A 16,985-nucleotide genomic window follows, 5' to 3' on the forward strand; every position below is an offset into this window, starting at 1 on the left:
TTTTCTTGAATGTGCCAAAACAAAAAAATAACATTTTTGTTTTACTCTACTTCGTGCAACAGTAGCATTTCTACTCTTGCCAAAGTCTACTCGACTTTTTAAAGAGAAGTTGTTTACCATATATGGCAATTTGGTAATGGCGATGTGGAATGAGTCTGGCTATGAACGAGCAGAGCAATTCAGAATGTGTGGGATTTACCAACGGCCATTGCGTTCAGGTTCTTCCTCACGAATTCCTCACTTGTTCTATGAATATTTGGATAAAAGAGATCCCTGGTCCATTAGCAACTAATCCCAGATATTTTAGACGCATCAGTTAAATACACACACTGCTTTTAGTGCTTAATAATAACTTCTTTTCATATTTTTCCTTTAAACAGCGTTACGACACTCAGAGCAGCCATGACCCATCTAGACACTGATCACTGTGTTGTGTTTATTAAAGAAAAAAGTAGACATACAGACAAGACTGAGTGGTACACTGTGAAGTCAAACCCCTTTTTTTTGGATTTTAGAAAAGAAGAAGTGCAGGTTTCTCATTTGTCTTTCTCCTTCTGTTCCTTCTCTTTCTTGTCTTTCTCCGCCTTGGCCTCCTCTGCTTCGTGCTTCTTGATCAACTCTTCCACCTCTTTCTGTTTGAGGACCTTGATTTTGGTCTTACCGTTCTCTCGCGTCAACGTGGCGATCTCAACTAGACGAACGCAAAAGAGGGAGGCGTGGAATTAACAGGAGAGAATATAGGCTAAACATGGCGACTGGCATAAACTATTAATTTTACGCATACATTATAGATACAGTAGGAAACACAGGACACTGTTACACCACCTGAAATATCTACAGAGCTGCATGTCTGGGTTCAGACAGGTCTAAAGCCACGGCTATGCATAATGAATTCTCAGGCATCTCAATTAACTAGTCTAAGGTATCTGAGTATTTTCCATTCCATTCCTTCATGCGCGCACGCACGCACACACACACACACACACACACACACACACACACACACACACCTTTCTCTGCAGAGAGCTTGCTGACGTCCATGGTCTTGTTGAGCACTTTAATGGCGAGAGCGAGAGCTGCAGAGAGCGTCATCTCTCCCTCTTTAAAGTCCTGCTTCAGCATTGACACAGCAGCCTACAACACACACACACACACACACACACACATGTCCAGAAATATTATTTAGTAGTTGAATTTTTTTTCTTAATATTAAGAAACAATACTCTGGCAACAGTTAAATGATTTTAACAGAAAACAAGAGTGTAATAAAACTGCTTTCAGAATCAGTCAAGATGCATGTTTCAGCTTCCACTGATTGGGACAGAATGTTCTTGAACACTCTGACTGACATCGCTGATGATCCCACACCCCCTACTGGCCAACACTTCCCAATGAACTAAGTATTCATTTACAGTGCTATACATTACAGATTAAGGATAATAAGCAATCACTGAAAGTCTTTAGTTAGCTCTGAACTGTTTAAACAAAGTGGTTTTAATGAAAACCCAGTACTGTTACAAGCACAAACTTGCTAGCTTTAATTTTTTTCCATTTTTAAAATACAGTGCTATTAGCAAGGCACATAAACAAAATAAATCATAATAATAAAAGTGGTTTGCTCTGAACAGTATTTTCTGCTCTTATGTTGTAACACCAACAAAACTAGCTCGAAAAAATGGAAGAAAAAAAAAAGATTGAATAGAATTTTTTTTAATTCTGTTTTTACACACACACACACGAACACGCACACACACGCGTCACATTAGACTCAGCAGCTGTGTTTAAATTCATAAGGACATATTCACACTTTTACTTTTTGAATTTTACTGTTTGTGCTCCACCATATAAACCTTGCAGCTGGAACCCTTGTCAGAGCTCCTGTTGTAGCAAATGAATCAACACCTTCTGACCAATTAGAATTGAGAATTCAACAGTGCTGTGGTGTAATAAATATTATTACTATACCATATGGCCAAATGTTTGTGCACACCTGATCATAACACCCATATATGGGCCTTCCCACATATTGTTGGAAGCACACAATTGTATAGAACGTCTCTGTGTGCTGTAGCTTTACAGTTTCCCTTCACTGGAACTAAGAGGCCCAAACCTGTTCCAGCATGACAATGCCCCTGTGCACAAAGCGAGCTCCATGAAGACATGGTGTGTGAAGGTTGGAGTGGAAGAACTCGAGTGTCCTGCACAGAGCCCTGACCTCAACCCCACTGAACACCTTTGGGATGAACTGGAACACCGACTGAACCCCAGACCTCGTCACCAACATCAGCGCCTGATCTCACTAATGCTCTTGTAGCTGAATGAACACAAATCCCCACAGCCACGTTCCAACATCTAGTGGAAAGCCTTCCCAGAAGAGTGGAGCTTATTATAACAGCAAAGAGGGAATAAATCTGGAATGAGAGGTTCAACAGCTCTGGAACAGTTAAGTATTACCTTTTTGATGGCATTTTTTGTTTCTAGCAAAATACAGATTAAAGTTTTAAGACTGTAAAGAATTTCACGTTTCTCCTTCGAGGTTTTTGCAGTGTTGTCTGTGTGCAGAGATAGTGGGCTCCACTTTAAAACTGATGAGGAAAAGATTCCTAATGCTGCTCATAAGCTGAAGCTTAAAATAATAATTTTTTTCAAGCTCAATGTAAATGAATCTACACTCACTGAGCATTGTATTAGGAACACTACACTAATACTGGGTAGAGACTCCCTGTGCTCTCAAAACAGCCTCAGCTCTTCATGGCATGGATTCCACAAGATGTTGGAAACATTCCTTTGAGATTCTGGTCCATGTTGGCAGGATTGCATCAGGCAATTCCTGCAGATTTTTCAGATCTTTCACTTTTCAAGAAAGACCACTGAAGAACACTGAACTCATTGTCATGTTCATGAAACCAGTTTGAGACGACTTTTGCTTTGTGACATGGTGTATTATCATGCTGGATGTAGCCGTTAGAAGATGGATAAATTGTGGCCATGAAGGGATGCACGTGGTCAGCAGTAATACTCAAATAGGCTGTGGCATTCAAGCAATGATTGATTGGTATTAATGAGCACAAAGTTTCCCAAGATAACATTCCCCACACCATTACACTACCTCCACCAGCCTGAACTGTTGACACAAGGCAGGTTGGGTCCATGGATTCATGCTGATTCATGCTGTTGGCGCCAAATTCCGCAGAACTGCTACTCACTGGATGTCTTTTCTTTATTGCACCATTCTGAGTAAACTCTAGAGATCGCTGTGTTGTGATCAGCAGTTACAGAAATACTCAAACCAGCCCGTGTGGCACCATGCCACAGTCAAAATCACTGAGATCACAATTTTCCCCATTCTGATGGTTGATGTGAACATTACCCGAAGCTGCTGGCCCATATCTCCATGATTTTATGCACTGCGGCCCCACGATTGGGTGGTTAGATCAATTTATGTGTATCAAAGTTCAATCATGCATTAATGGTTAGTTTATATATCCATGGCTGAATGTGCTAAATAACACAAAGTGCAGCAGGATTGATAAGCATTTAGTTAAGAAACTAAGCTGTATTGAACTACTATCTATGTGATTATCTTTGAAAAAGATCAGTAGCTCCATATGAAGCACTTGGTAAGTGTACATTACTGCCTTAATAGTTCAGTTTAGTGCCCAGAATAGTTCAGTGAATATATTAATAAATATATTAGATGACATTCTACTGCATTTATCAAGCTGGATACGAATAGATTTATTCATAAATTGTTTGTACAAGCGTTTACACAAGAAATTTGATCATGAAAATCCTGTAATTTCGGAAAAAAGTTTTGTCGCCTAGTCATGCTCGAGTGTGTGTAAATTTACACACAAAAAAAATAAGTCTAATGTAAATCTAGACTTGATCGACTTTACATCATATCATTTGCGCGGATTACTGCACTTTTTTATCTGGAATATCCTGTCGAGTTTAAACTGTTTATTTTTATTACGTTTTTACAGCATTTAGCAGATACTCTTATACAGAGCCACTTACAGAAATGCTTTATAGTCAAAAACACATCCTAATGCTCGTTCACTAGGTCAGGGACTAAGAGCACCATCGAGAACATTTTGTTAAAACAAGTCGTTTTATATTAATGGCATTAATTAAAGAATGTAAAAAAAAATTAAATAAAAGTAAATAAAATAATCAAATAAAAGTAATCATTCAATTTTGACAAATGAAATGGCGCCGTATAAACAGAGGATGAGACGGTCTGTCTGTCTGTCTGTGCATGATCACAAACCATAAACAAATGCTTCAGATGACAGAAAATTTACTGCTCGTTTCCTGTTATTAATATTATATATTATTAAACATTTTTTTGGCATAGACGAAAGTCAAAATAACTTCCACTTCTGAGTTTCTGTCTTTACCGTGATCGTTCATTTCGTGCTCCCAGCTGAATGTGCACTTGTCCTTTTATGGGGTTTTGTGGGCGTCACTAAATGCAAATGAGCTGTGGCAGGAATTCACCTTGCACGCTTCAGGCAATCGACATACGCACGCAAGTATGAAGAAAATCAGCCTTTCGGAAACTTCTCGAGTAATGAATATTTTAAAGTAACAACGCTTTTACGTGAGTACAGTTTTTGGCGACTCTACTCACCTCTGCTCACAGGTGATAGAAAAACACATTATAGACTTACCTTAGTCTTACTTTTAGAAACCTGGAGGATCTGCCTACTCTGCCTGCACATCTGCTACAGCACAACGCTACACGGTGTATAGAGCCGCACTTACTGCGCTGTTGTTGCCGATGCAGGTAGCCTTCCAGCCTCCGTAGTTTCCACTGGGGTCACTCTGGTACAGCTGGAAGCCATAGTGTTTATCCCAGCCCATATACAGCAGCGACACACCAAATGGTCTTTTCCCTACAAACACAAGCACATCAGCAGCAGCATTCAGTCCTCGAGCTTTCCCCAAGATTTACCAGAGTAATGTTTCTCCAAAAATGTGAAGGAAATACCTCCAAACTGTGTATAGGCTTGTTTGATGTCACACAGAGCTGTAACCAGCTGTTCACAAGGGATGGGCTCCTGGTACTGGAGGAGATACCTGTGTACACACACACACACACACACACACACACACACACACACGCACAGTGAAATTGTTTTCAGTGTAGAAGTGCTATTAGTCATATACAAGCGGTCTAATATATTTTTCCTGTTATGATTTCTCTCACCTCTGTGCGATTAGCCTGAGCTCGTTAGTGAGGACGTTGGCATCAGATGTGATTCCTGCTACGCTGCATGCCATGTCTCTGTAACGCAACAAAACGACATTATAAATAACAACACACGGAAAGAAAATGTACCTTAGGGTTGTGTGATATAACAATATTATCATCTCTACACGATATCCAGTCACGTCTATTGACGATTATATTACACTACCAGACCTGCAATCTGTTACGCATTGTGCGCGGAGTACACTTGAGCCGAGTTATCTCGCTAAAGGCGTGGTCTTATTCTCCCTGATAAAACAAGAGATTCATCGACTTGTGAATCTGAAGTGATCTATGTAAGTGTTTTTCACTCTCCAGTATTTTATCAGACACTTCCAGGAAGCCCCGCCCCCTTCCGCCGTCTCACGCAGTCTCGCTTTCTGTCACGGTAAACGGAGAATGGATTGAGTTCGTTAACGTGCAATCAAATCTATCAGTGTACGTTCGATGTTGTATGTAACATTAGACGAGCATACACAAGGACCAGGTTATTAGGAACCTGATTGTAAAACTGGGTAACTGTGCATTCGGAGATGCTTTTCTGTTCACAACTGTTGTAAAGAGTGATTATATGAGATATCATAGACCTTTGACCTGATTCATTAACAGATTTAATCCCAGGAGATCAGCACTTTATGAAAGACTCAAGCCAGCCTGTCTGGCACGAACAACCATGCCATGGTTAACGTCAATGAGATCACTTTTCCCCATTCTGAGAGTTTGATCTTAATATTAACTCTTGATGCTCTTGACCCATGCCTACATGCATTTAAGCACTGAGCTGCTGCCTCATGATAGACTGATTAGATATTTGTATGAATGAACAGATGTACAGGGGTTCCTAATAAATTGGTCAGTGAGTGTATAGTTAACATAAGTGTACTATATTTATCATACTATATACTATATTTATTGGCACCGAACAATTTCGGTAAAGCTGCATTTCAGTTTTTTGGCCAAAGAAGAAAAAAAAAAAAGACGAAATTTTTGAACCAAAAAACATTAAACAGGTCTACAGTGAAGTGTCTCATCTAACATTTTACAAATAACTTTAAATGTGATGATAATTAGAAAGTGATTCAATAGGCTAAGCTATTTTGATTTCTTTTTGATTTTCTTTTTTCCTGCTCAACGCTGAACTGAATCAACAGTGAAAACGTCGGCCATGTGAACAGACAACTGATTTATAAAATGATTATATCAAAATGTGATGCAATTTTTTTTTCTTAAACTGTGCATCACTGCATTGTATCTTAAAAATCCACCATCCAGCTGAGTTTTTGTGATTAGCACATCTGGCTAATTTACTCTACTTAAACCAGAAATGGTGGAAATGCTCGTTTTCCTGTCTTTTTTAGGCTGATGGTTTTGGATGACTGAATCACTTACTGTGATATTTTAAAATGGAGATTCGCAATTAGGGAGAATCAACTCTTTTCTTAAAATCAAAATAAATCAATTTTAAAGCACCAAAAATTGGATTAAACAAAGTTATTGGATGTTAATGTGCCTCATCTAACAAACATCATGATGGTGGAACAGAACATCAAGCAACAATCAAAACGAGCTTCCTGGACAAAATAAAATGAGTAACTCCCACCAAAATCAGCACCTTACTGTACAATATAAGGCAATATAATATTGTATAATAATATTGTACAATATAAGGCCGTGTTTTTCAACCCGGGGTCCGTGGGATTGTTTCTAAAAAATATTTCAAATATGTAAAAGTGGTATTTTTGTTAAATATTAAAAGATATATACTTTAAAAACACATTTTAGGCCTATTAAATTTCAGAAAAGCCACAGACTTACTGTTTTATAAATTAAACTTTACACTTAATCCTGTGCATTCTCAGCTCTCTCACTAACGTAGCTTAGCGTGCTCGTACTGGAGCGCTCTCGATCCATGTTCACCGTGTCGTTACTAGCACAAGGTTTGCATTTATGAGTTAAATAAACAAATGATAACTCAGAGTAATAATCAAATTAAGTGTAACGTAAGCAAAAAAAAATTGTGTCGTTTAACGTTAATGGGTAAAGTGAATTGTGTACGTCTGTGTGTAATGTGAAATATTAATGTCAATGTACAAAAATATTAAAGCATGTTAATGTTAAAGCAAAGCGAATAGCAGGCAGGATATCAAATCTAATACTGAACTGAAAATTTATTACACTGTGACATTTGGTTGGTTTATGATTTTTTTTATATTACGGTTACATATATATATTAGTTTTGTGCAGAAGTCTTAGGCACATACAAAGAAATGCTGTAGAGCAAAGATGCCTTCAAAAATAATGAAACTAAATGTTTCTACATTTGGAAAAATACTATAAAGAGCAGTAAACAGTAATAAATGAAAAAAGGTCAATATTTGGTGTGATGATCCTTTGCTTTAAAATAAAACAGTATCTGAGGTGCAGTGTGTGCAGTTTTATAAGGAAATGAGCTGGAAGTGTTACTGAGCATCTTGCAGAAGCAGCCACAGTTCTTCTGGAGACTTTGACTGTCGACTCGCTTCTTATTTCTGCAGCGAAACCCAGCAGCCTTCATTATGTTTTTATCTGAAAAGTGTCTCTTATGGAATCTGCTGCTTTCTTTACTGACATACAAACATTTTTCTGTAACATTTAATTTTGTGCTGGAAAACTACTGTTTGGAATCTAAAATGTTTTCAGAAAATAAACATCTATAACAAATTTGTACTAAAAAAAATAGGGTGCCCAAGACTTTTGCACAGTACTGTGTGTATATATTATTATTTTACTTTATATACACTATAATTATATATTAATGTATACATGTTACGTGGGGGATGCATGTGGCAAGTATCAGTGAGAATATGCTAGGGGTCCAAGGCTGAAAAAAGTTGAGATCCACTGCTCTAACGAATATAATTTAACATAAAACTGAACAGACTCTGAGACTGTTTTCTGCGCTTCATGTCCAAGAAGAACACAACACTTTTTCCAGGACTGTACAGTGAACGGAGCTAAACCTGTGTGTGGCTTTTTCAACACTGGGACACTCTGATAAACCTCCAGCTGAACTGCACACTCAGTGAAAGCGTGGACTAAAGCTGACACATTCTCTTGCTGGAATCCTCCCCTGACAGGACTGGTAGTGAAGAAACATTATATTTAAAAAAAAAAAAAAAACACATGCATGTAATTTCTTATTACAGCCTGGTTTTGAGCCACTTACTCGTTAAGTTTATAGATCTTCTCTGAAAAAAACACCTCGTCCAGCAGCTTGTGGATGTTTCTTCTCTCCGCTGCCAGCAACACGCCGTCGTTGGCTAAAATCCCTAAACAGGTCCCAGCGTGACCAATCGCTTCCATGGCATATTCCACCTGATAGAGACGGCCTGGGAGAGACAGAAACCCACGACAGTAAAAGCATTCGCCAAACATCGCATTGAGCAAGTGTTCTAATATCAATCTCGATCTCCATAAGATCACAGATTATTAACCATTTCATTAACAAAATCAGATTATTAACTATTTCTTTAACAAAATCACAGATTATTAACCCTTTCGTTAACAAAATCACAGATTATTAACCATTTCGTTAACCAAGAACAGAGATTATTATGCCACTAGCTTATTCTATCTAAAACCTTGAAAAGAAGTGGATTTCTGTCAGAACCACTAACTGGGTTCTTTACAACATCAGCCATGATTATGGGTGGCATTAAGATCTACTCTAACTGCCATCAGGTACTCGTACATAACTGATACTGACCTTCAGGGGAAAAGATGGTGGTTCTTGAATCATATCTCCGAGACTACACACACACACACACACACACACACACACACACACACAGTGTTTAAGAGAAGACAGTTACACCTTCTGGTATGTAAACAACAAATAAATGACACTTGATACTTGAAGCCTGAGGCTTAGATTGACTCACCATCTCGACTTCTTATTACAGAAACCCTGCAACAACACAGAAAAGAGAGAGAGAAAGAGAGAGAGAAAGAGAGAGAGAAAGAGAGAGAGAGAGAGAGAAAGAAAGCAGGTGCTGCTGTGTGAAATCAGAATGACAACACAGAGGAAACAGAAACAGAAAGTAACTCGGAAACTAGCTCATGAGTTAGCATCGTGAACAAGCTAGCTAGCTAACACTGCTAATTAAAATCCACTGCGATATAAACTCAGGTGTTTTTAAGGTCATATGATAATAATTTTGAGTTCTTGCGGTGCATTTGAGAGACAATAATCCAGCACAGGCGCCTCAGTGGACCGGAAGCTAACAGACTCAGTGAGCATGAAGCAGCAACTTTTACTTCTACCGCGAGATAAAAGAAGAAAAAAATATATATATAAACAAATAAATATATATACACACATATATACATAGCGGAAACCTTCTGTCAACTCAGCCTTTATTTAACTTTGTGCTGAAATGATCTGAGGAGATTTAACTGTAATAAGGATGAGAGAGTTACCTGACTGAGTGATGTGTTGTTCTAGCAGGAGCTGCAGCCTGACCGGCGGCGGAAGTTGCACTTTACCCGGCGGCAGCGTTTCACTCCCCGCGCCCACAGCGCCACCCAGCGGCCGGAGGCTGAACTACAGGCCTCACCCTCAGACACTCGCATTGAATCAATAATGTACAAGTCATAAAATAAAAATCTATAACAAAGTTTGTACTAAAAAAAAAAAAAAAGGGTGCCTAAGATTTTTTCACAGTACTGTGTACTAAAAAAAAAAAAAATTAAAAACAAACTCTGACATGTATGTATATTATTCGGCTAATAATAGTTCAATCTTGTCATGCTGAAACAGTTCAAACAATTTAAAATGCAATGAGCATGACTGAAATTTAAGTAATAAACATTACAATGTTAAAATAGTATAGAATTTTAAAGCCCTTATACTGTTTTAAAGGTGGGAGATCCATCAGAGACAAACACCTGCTCACAGTCATACCAGACCCCTTCTGACATGGTATGGTACCCGTCTGAAGCACTTTTGCACCTAGATGAATTGACTTAAGACTCAAAGATAGCGTCAGTTATGGATGGGTCATGGTGGATGACTAATTGTCCAACAACTGACTAGTCGAACATCACACTGTAACAGATTTTGAACTGCATGTTGTGTATGATTCTTAAGGTGGAAGGCATTACAGGGACAAACAAATCCCACACAGACCACACCTCACAGACCAGACCTGTTCAGATGAGTCCTCTTTGGATATAAAAAAATTCTCTTCAGATTCAGAGGCAGCTACACTATATAGAGTAGCAACCACCAAATCATTCATAAAAATGTAATAAACACTGTACTGTACTACTGAGTTTTAATGGCTTTTGTTTTGTTTTAAAGGTGTGAGACCCTTCGGAGTCAAACTTGACCTGCTCATACTCATGCCAGGCCCCTACTGACATACACGATGCACCTTTTCCACCTTGATGAGTTGGCTTTAGACTCAGAGGTAGCTTCAATATTTCATAACACTTTGTCTATTTTATTTTCTAATGCAATTAAATTCATACAGTAGTTACAGCCATCCAGAATGGCCTTACCACCGCCACGGTGCGATTCTGCTGCGATTTCAATTACTACTGTAAACTGACATTTTACATTAAATTAACAATCACTAAATATTAAAATATTAATAAATATAAATATTAATATTAAAGCATAGTTCCATACTAAGCTAAATGTCTCTTCATAATTCTCTAGAGTGAGGCTATATCAGATTTGTTTGGATTGGATGAATTGCATGCGAACACTTTCAGCATGTCTTCTGAAGATACAAGATCTGATGAGACGGATAGTGAAAGTGAGGTTCAAACTCCGACAGATGATCCACTTCACAAAATTTGGCACAGACACAGGGATGGACACAGTTCTCAGATCAACAGGCACAAACACAAAGGCAGACGCCCTGCTTTTGATAACGAGTCATGCTGCTGTACGTAATATTACTGGCTGTCAACTGGATGACTTGCTGAAGCTCATTAATTTCCTTTTCGGTAATGAAGTAGTCCCAAGGTCCACACATATGTTTAATAAGGTACTCAAAAAAAAACAACAACTCAGTAATAGTTGAGTTTCATCTTTACTGTAAAGGCTGCAAATCTCACATTGGAACACAAAAACTAGTTACTGACCAGAACATTACACAGTGTCCATCCTGCCCATCAGTTCTTTAAATAATGGTAGCTTCAATTGCACCAATTTCACCACAGATTCAGAACCTTCTTGAAAATCCAGAAATTCAAGGGTCCCCTATACAAATCTTCAAAATTCTCTATATGGCCTATACAGCTACACTTGAATGAACTGCCCCCCAAAATGAGATTTAAGCATATAATCCTTGCTGGTCTATGGTTTGGAACTCAAGAGCCAGCTATGCAAGTCTGCCTGAAACCATTTACAGAACAAGCAAGGTCACTCATTTCTAAAGGTGTGTTGTGGAGAAAAAATGGTATTCAACTAAATAGCAAAAGTGTTGGCATCTGCTGCTGTGTAGACTCCAGAGCAAGACCTGAAATTCAGAACACCACTCAGTTTAATGGGTATCATGGATGTGGCTTCTGTCTTCATCCCGGCGTTTTAGTTGAAAGACAGGTTAAGTACACTGTGTTAGCCACAGGACCTGATGACAGAGACTCAAAGTCTATGATAAGACTCATGGAGGCAGCCTTAGTTGAGGGTAGGCCTGTCAGAGGAGTCAAAGGTCCATCACAACTTATGAACATGCCATACTTTGATATTGTATGGGGCTTTGTACCCGATTATATGCATGCTGTCCTTCTTGGTGTAACCAGACAGATCACAGAACTTCTACTTCAGAGTAGTGACCAGATCTATTACATTAGACCAGACACATGACAGGTAATAGAAAATTGGATCAGAAACATCCAGCCTCCACATCTCATTACCCCTTAACTAGGCCACTTGAAGAGTTCAGATGTTGGAAGGCATCAGAATGGAGAGCTTGGTTGCTTTTTTATTGTTTACCATGTCTTGAGGGTGTGCTTGAGTCTCAGTACTTGAAACATCTCAGACAACTGGTCTCAGCTGACCGGTCTCCTTTTACAGGAGATATAACCTATGAGGAAGTCAACAAAGCAGATGTCATGCTTCTTGAATTTGTCATAAAATTTCAGTTACATTACGGAAAGACAGCCATGATTTTCAATGTACATCTTCTCACTCACCTTGCGAAGTCAGGGAAACTGTGGGGTCCACTGTGAGTACGCTCTGCTTTTGTTTTTGAAACAGCAGCCTGTTGAATTTGGTTCATTGAACCAAATGCGCTGCTGTTCAGATCGTTAATAACTTGCTGTTGCATAAAGCCGTGGCATGCTTCACAACAAAATATATGATCAGTGATCATGGTTTAAACATCTGCAGAGAATGCAGTGACTATCCTAGAGTGCAGAAATGTCTGAGTTGGCAGGAAACCAGTGTTAGATAGTGGCACAACCAAACAATTAACAGACGAGGAGATAAATGCTTTCATCGCAGCAGAGAGACAAGTACCAGAAACAGTATTGATACACAATAGGATGGTACATAAAGGTCTGATTTATACCAGCAGGGGCTACTGCCATGCTAAGAGAAGAAGGGAGTGTTGCGTTAGATTAAATGGATGTCAGAACGAAATACAGAACATCAAATCATTTTCAGCAGAAGAGGGAACAGAGATTGCTCTGTTCTTCAAGAGATTTGATACACAGCCCAGCTTTCCACTTACTTGGAGTGTTACAGAGTGTCTGTAACACACAAAAGCCACACTTTCAGATCTCTGCTACTGCCATTAACCATGTTCTTTCCCACTGAGGGTGGAATATGTTGAATAGGAAGTGGGAAACCTAGGTTTAGACAATGGAAGTAGCTGACTTGTGAAAACTTCAGCCTGGAAACTTGCCAGGAGTGGAAAAGACATACTGGGAGTTGCCACTGTCTTGTCATAATTACTGTAACATTGCCAGAGCAGAGATAAGATGTTGAGGAAAATTAAATGTGACTTTACTTTCTCTATAACAACAAGTTTTTTATTTTACTTATTTTACATAGTTCAACACCACACAATTGAATTTGTAGCTTTGGTGCTTGTGTTTATAGTTTTAAGGGAATAACTAAGGAACATGTAAACACAATAGTAGTAAGTACATTTTTATATATGTATCTCTAAAATTGTCTCAATGGGAGTTAAAGAAAAAGAAACTTATGTGTATAGGATTACAGGCCTGAGAAAGAGATATAAAATGAAAAGTTTAAGGGGGCTATGCAAGTTACAATTTAGGTTACAATTTATTACATTTCCAAAAGTCAGAAGCATCATGTATGTTGTGTCTACTTAATACACTGTGCAGTTTTTCTGTCACATTAAACAGAAAAGGAAGAAACGGAAAGGGGGGATCAAATCTGAAAGGCGTTCCTTGACTCTATTCTTGCAGTTACATGTGATACTAAAGTGGTTATTTATTATTATATAAAGACTATGTCTGTTTCACTTGTAACTTGTGTACAAGTCTGGTGAATACTGAAAATTTCAAAATAAAAAAGCTGACTATATTTGGTCAGACAACTTATGGTGAATGTATTTGTACAGACAATATTTTAATCTGGTACGATTCAGGGCATGCTACAGATTTTAAATTTATTTGTGCAACCAGTTTAATAATTTTGTTGTAGAATTTTCATATTTTAGACTATTAACAACTGGAATAAGTAGTTAAGCTATGCTGCCCAGCCTGCCTGACTATGATGATAAACTACCCTTGTAATTACTCTTGTCAGTAGATGGAACTAGCTGATTAATTAGTAAATAGGTAAGATGAACGCCAGTTTGGCCAGCCTGGGAGACCAGCTGAACACCAGCTTGGCCAGGCTGGGAGACCAGGTTAAACCAGCTACATCCAGCTTAAACCAGCAAAGACCAGCCAACTAGTCTAGGCTGGTTTTAGCTGTTTTTTTTTTTTTTTTCCACCATATGTATACATATACCAATCAGCCATAGCATTAAAACCACTGACAGGTGAAGTGAATAACATTGATCATCTCGTTACAGTGGCTTATGTCAAAGGGTGGGATATATTAGGCAGCAAGTGAACAGTCAGTTCTCAAAGTTGATGTGATGGAAACAGGAAAAATGGGCAAGCGTAAGGATCTGAGTGACTTTGACAAGGGCCAAATTGTGATGGCTAGACGACTGGGTCAGAGCATCTCCAAAACAGCAGGTCTTGTGTGGTGTTTCCGGGATGCAGTGGTTAGTACCTACCAAAAGTGTTCCAAGGAAGGAAAAGTGGTGAATTGGTGACAGGTTCATGGGCGCTCAACGCTCAGTGGTGCACATGGGGAGTGAAGTCTATCCTGTCTGGTCTGATACGATAGAAGAGCTACTGTAGCACAAATTGCTGAAAAAGTTAATGCTGGCTATGATAGAAATGTGTCAGAACACAAAGTGCATCGTAGTGTGCTGTGTATGGGGCTGTGCAGCCGCAGACCAGTCAGAGTGCCCATGCTGACCTGTCCACCACCGATAATGCCTACAATGGGCACGTGAGCATCAGAAACGGACTATGGAGCAATGGAAAAAGGTGGCCTGGTCTGATAAATCATGTTTTCTTTTACAACATGTGGACGGCCTTGTACGTGTGCGTCGCTTACCTGGGGAAGAGGCAGTGTGAAGTTCTGGGCGGTGTTCTGCTGGGAAACCTTGGGTCCTGGCATTCATGTGGATGTTACTTTGACATGTACCACCTACCTAAACATTGTTGCAGACCAAGTACACCCCTTTGTGGCAATGGTATTCCTTAATGGCAGTGGCCTCTTTCAGCAGGATAATGCTCCCTGCCACACTGCAAAATTGTTCAGGAATGGTTTGAGGAACATGACAAAGATTTCAAGGTGTTGACTTGGCCTCCGATTGAGCATCTGTGGGATGTGCTAGACGAACAAGTCCAATCCATGTAGGCCCACCTTGCAACTTACAGGACTTAATGGATCAGCTGCTAACATCTTGATATCAGATACCACAGAATATCTTCAGAGGTCTTGTGGAGTCCATGCCTTAACGGGTCAGAGCTGTATTGTGGCACAAGGGGACTTACACAATATAAGGCAGGTGGTTTTAATGTTATGGCTGATCAGTATATATATATATATATATATATATATATATATATATATATATATATATATATAATGTGTGTGTGTGTGTGTGTGTGTGTGTTAATTACAAAGTCTAATCTGATCTTTCTGTTCTTGAGCGTTACCACTGGTTTGCATCTTGAGGACATGCATGAAGGCATCTCTTCATTGTAGACTCCACAAGTTTGTGCAGTTAAAATGGTCCATTTTAAATCAAATCCATCAGAGTGTTGTCTCAACATGCTCTTCAATAGAAGAGATTAGGCAGGAAGATAGCGTCATCCAGGGTTTGCTAGTTTGATTTATAGACTAAAATCAGCTCTAATTCATAAACATACAAGTCGAACTTGAGGAATATGTTCTATAATATTATAGCCTATTATTATATTATATATCGTTAAATTATTTATATACATTATAATTATATACAGTGCTAACTGTGTTTACAGGGTAAAGTGCTGCTTTTTCAGTGCCACAAGATGGCGGCTCTCGCTCAGCTAAATACGGAATGCTGCATCTGGGTATTTCATCTAGGTGAAACTGAACACTTGTTCCGAAATTAGACCATCTTGTGTTGATAAAATTTATTAATAATTTTGTAATTTAATTATTTATTAATAATGTATACATTTATTTAAAAAAAATATTTATAAACTTCACTCTAAACGACGCTCAACCGACCTGATTTCAAAATGGCGGACGGCGGAAACGGACAAACTTAATCAATATGCACAGCCCTGCAATGGTCTATAATATTATAGCCTATTATAATATTATATATCATAAATTTTATTATGTTATTTAATTTGGTACTGTAGAGCCAAATAAAACATTTATTTTTCTATCATTCAATCACAGTAAAACTGCAGTGCAAACTGTTTTTACAATAAAGTGCTGCTTTTTCAGTGCCACAAGATGGCGGCTCACTGACATGTTAAATAAAAAAGGAGTTAAATAGGGAATGCTGCGAATGGATATTTCCTCTAGTTGAAACTGAACACTTGTTCCGAAATTATACCATTTTATGCTGATTTTAATTTAATTATTAATTAATAATGTATATATTTTTAATTTATTTATAAACTTCCCTCTAAACGACACTCAACCTAACTGATTTAAAAATGGCGGACGGCATAAACGGACAAACTTACTCAGTATGTACAGGGATGCCATGACGACAATATTCACCAGACAGTGTGGCACTTAGTTACATATATTTGCAACCAATAAACACTTATCAGTGCTAGTTTTAATCTCATTAATCTACATATCAAATATACGGTGTCAGTTTTTACACAAACATGTCTGCTTTATTACTAATACTACTAGTTACATCAGTAGGCTAAGGAGCAGTAGCTTATTAGGTAGATACAGCTAAGTTAGCCATAAAACAATGTTACAATGGCTTGTTACAATGGCAGTTTATTTAGGTAGACGTGTATAACTGTGCTTAACTCTTAACTTCAGTGTAAATCTGAGTAGCAATGCGCCAGGACAGGTTGCCATGGTAATTTAGCTGCTAAGATATAAGATAGCTGCTAAGCTAACATAGTAAAGAACAGCAAGTAGCATTATAGCCAGCAAGTTCGCGTTAGCTTAGCC

The 16,985-nt window shown here is 38.5% G+C and overlaps 1 protein-coding gene across 1 annotated transcript; it reads right to left on the minus strand.

Moving 5' to 3' along the window:
* Nucleotides 1–422: 422 nt before the first annotated feature.
* On the minus strand, nt 423–9,799 carry psma4 (proteasome 20S subunit alpha 4). Its single transcript, XM_026919212.3, has 9 exons — nt 9,716–9,799; nt 9,178–9,203; nt 9,003–9,045; nt 8,463–8,625; nt 5,216–5,293; nt 4,997–5,085; nt 4,771–4,901; nt 1,011–1,134; nt 423–691 (listed from the first exon to the last, which is right to left on the minus strand). Exons 2-9 carry the CDS (start codon nt 9,178–9,180, stop codon nt 537–539), a joined length of 786 nt encoding a protein of 261 aa, XP_026775013.1. The 5' UTR covers nt 9,181–9,203; nt 9,716–9,799; the 3' UTR covers nt 423–536.
* Nucleotides 9,800–16,985: the final 7,186 nt, after the last annotated feature.

This window comes from Pangasianodon hypophthalmus, chromosome 9 (assembly GCF_027358585.1).
Source record: "Pangasianodon hypophthalmus isolate fPanHyp1 chromosome 9, fPanHyp1.pri, whole genome shotgun sequence".
Taxonomy (NCBI): Eukaryota; Metazoa; Chordata; class Actinopteri; order Siluriformes; family Pangasiidae; genus Pangasianodon; species Pangasianodon hypophthalmus.

Excerpts from the sequence above, each read along its gene's own strand:
- psma4 (XM_026919212.3), bottom strand. Across the intron at positions 8,626-9,002 it reads CACCATCTTTTCCCCTGAAG|GCCGTCTCTATCAGGTGGAA; the intron begins GTCAGTATCAGT and ends TGTCTCTCCCAG. Across the intron at positions 1,135-4,770 it reads GCATCGGCAACAACAGCGCA|GCTGCTGTGTCAATGCTGAA; the intron begins GTAAGTGCGGCT and ends TGTGTGTTGTAG.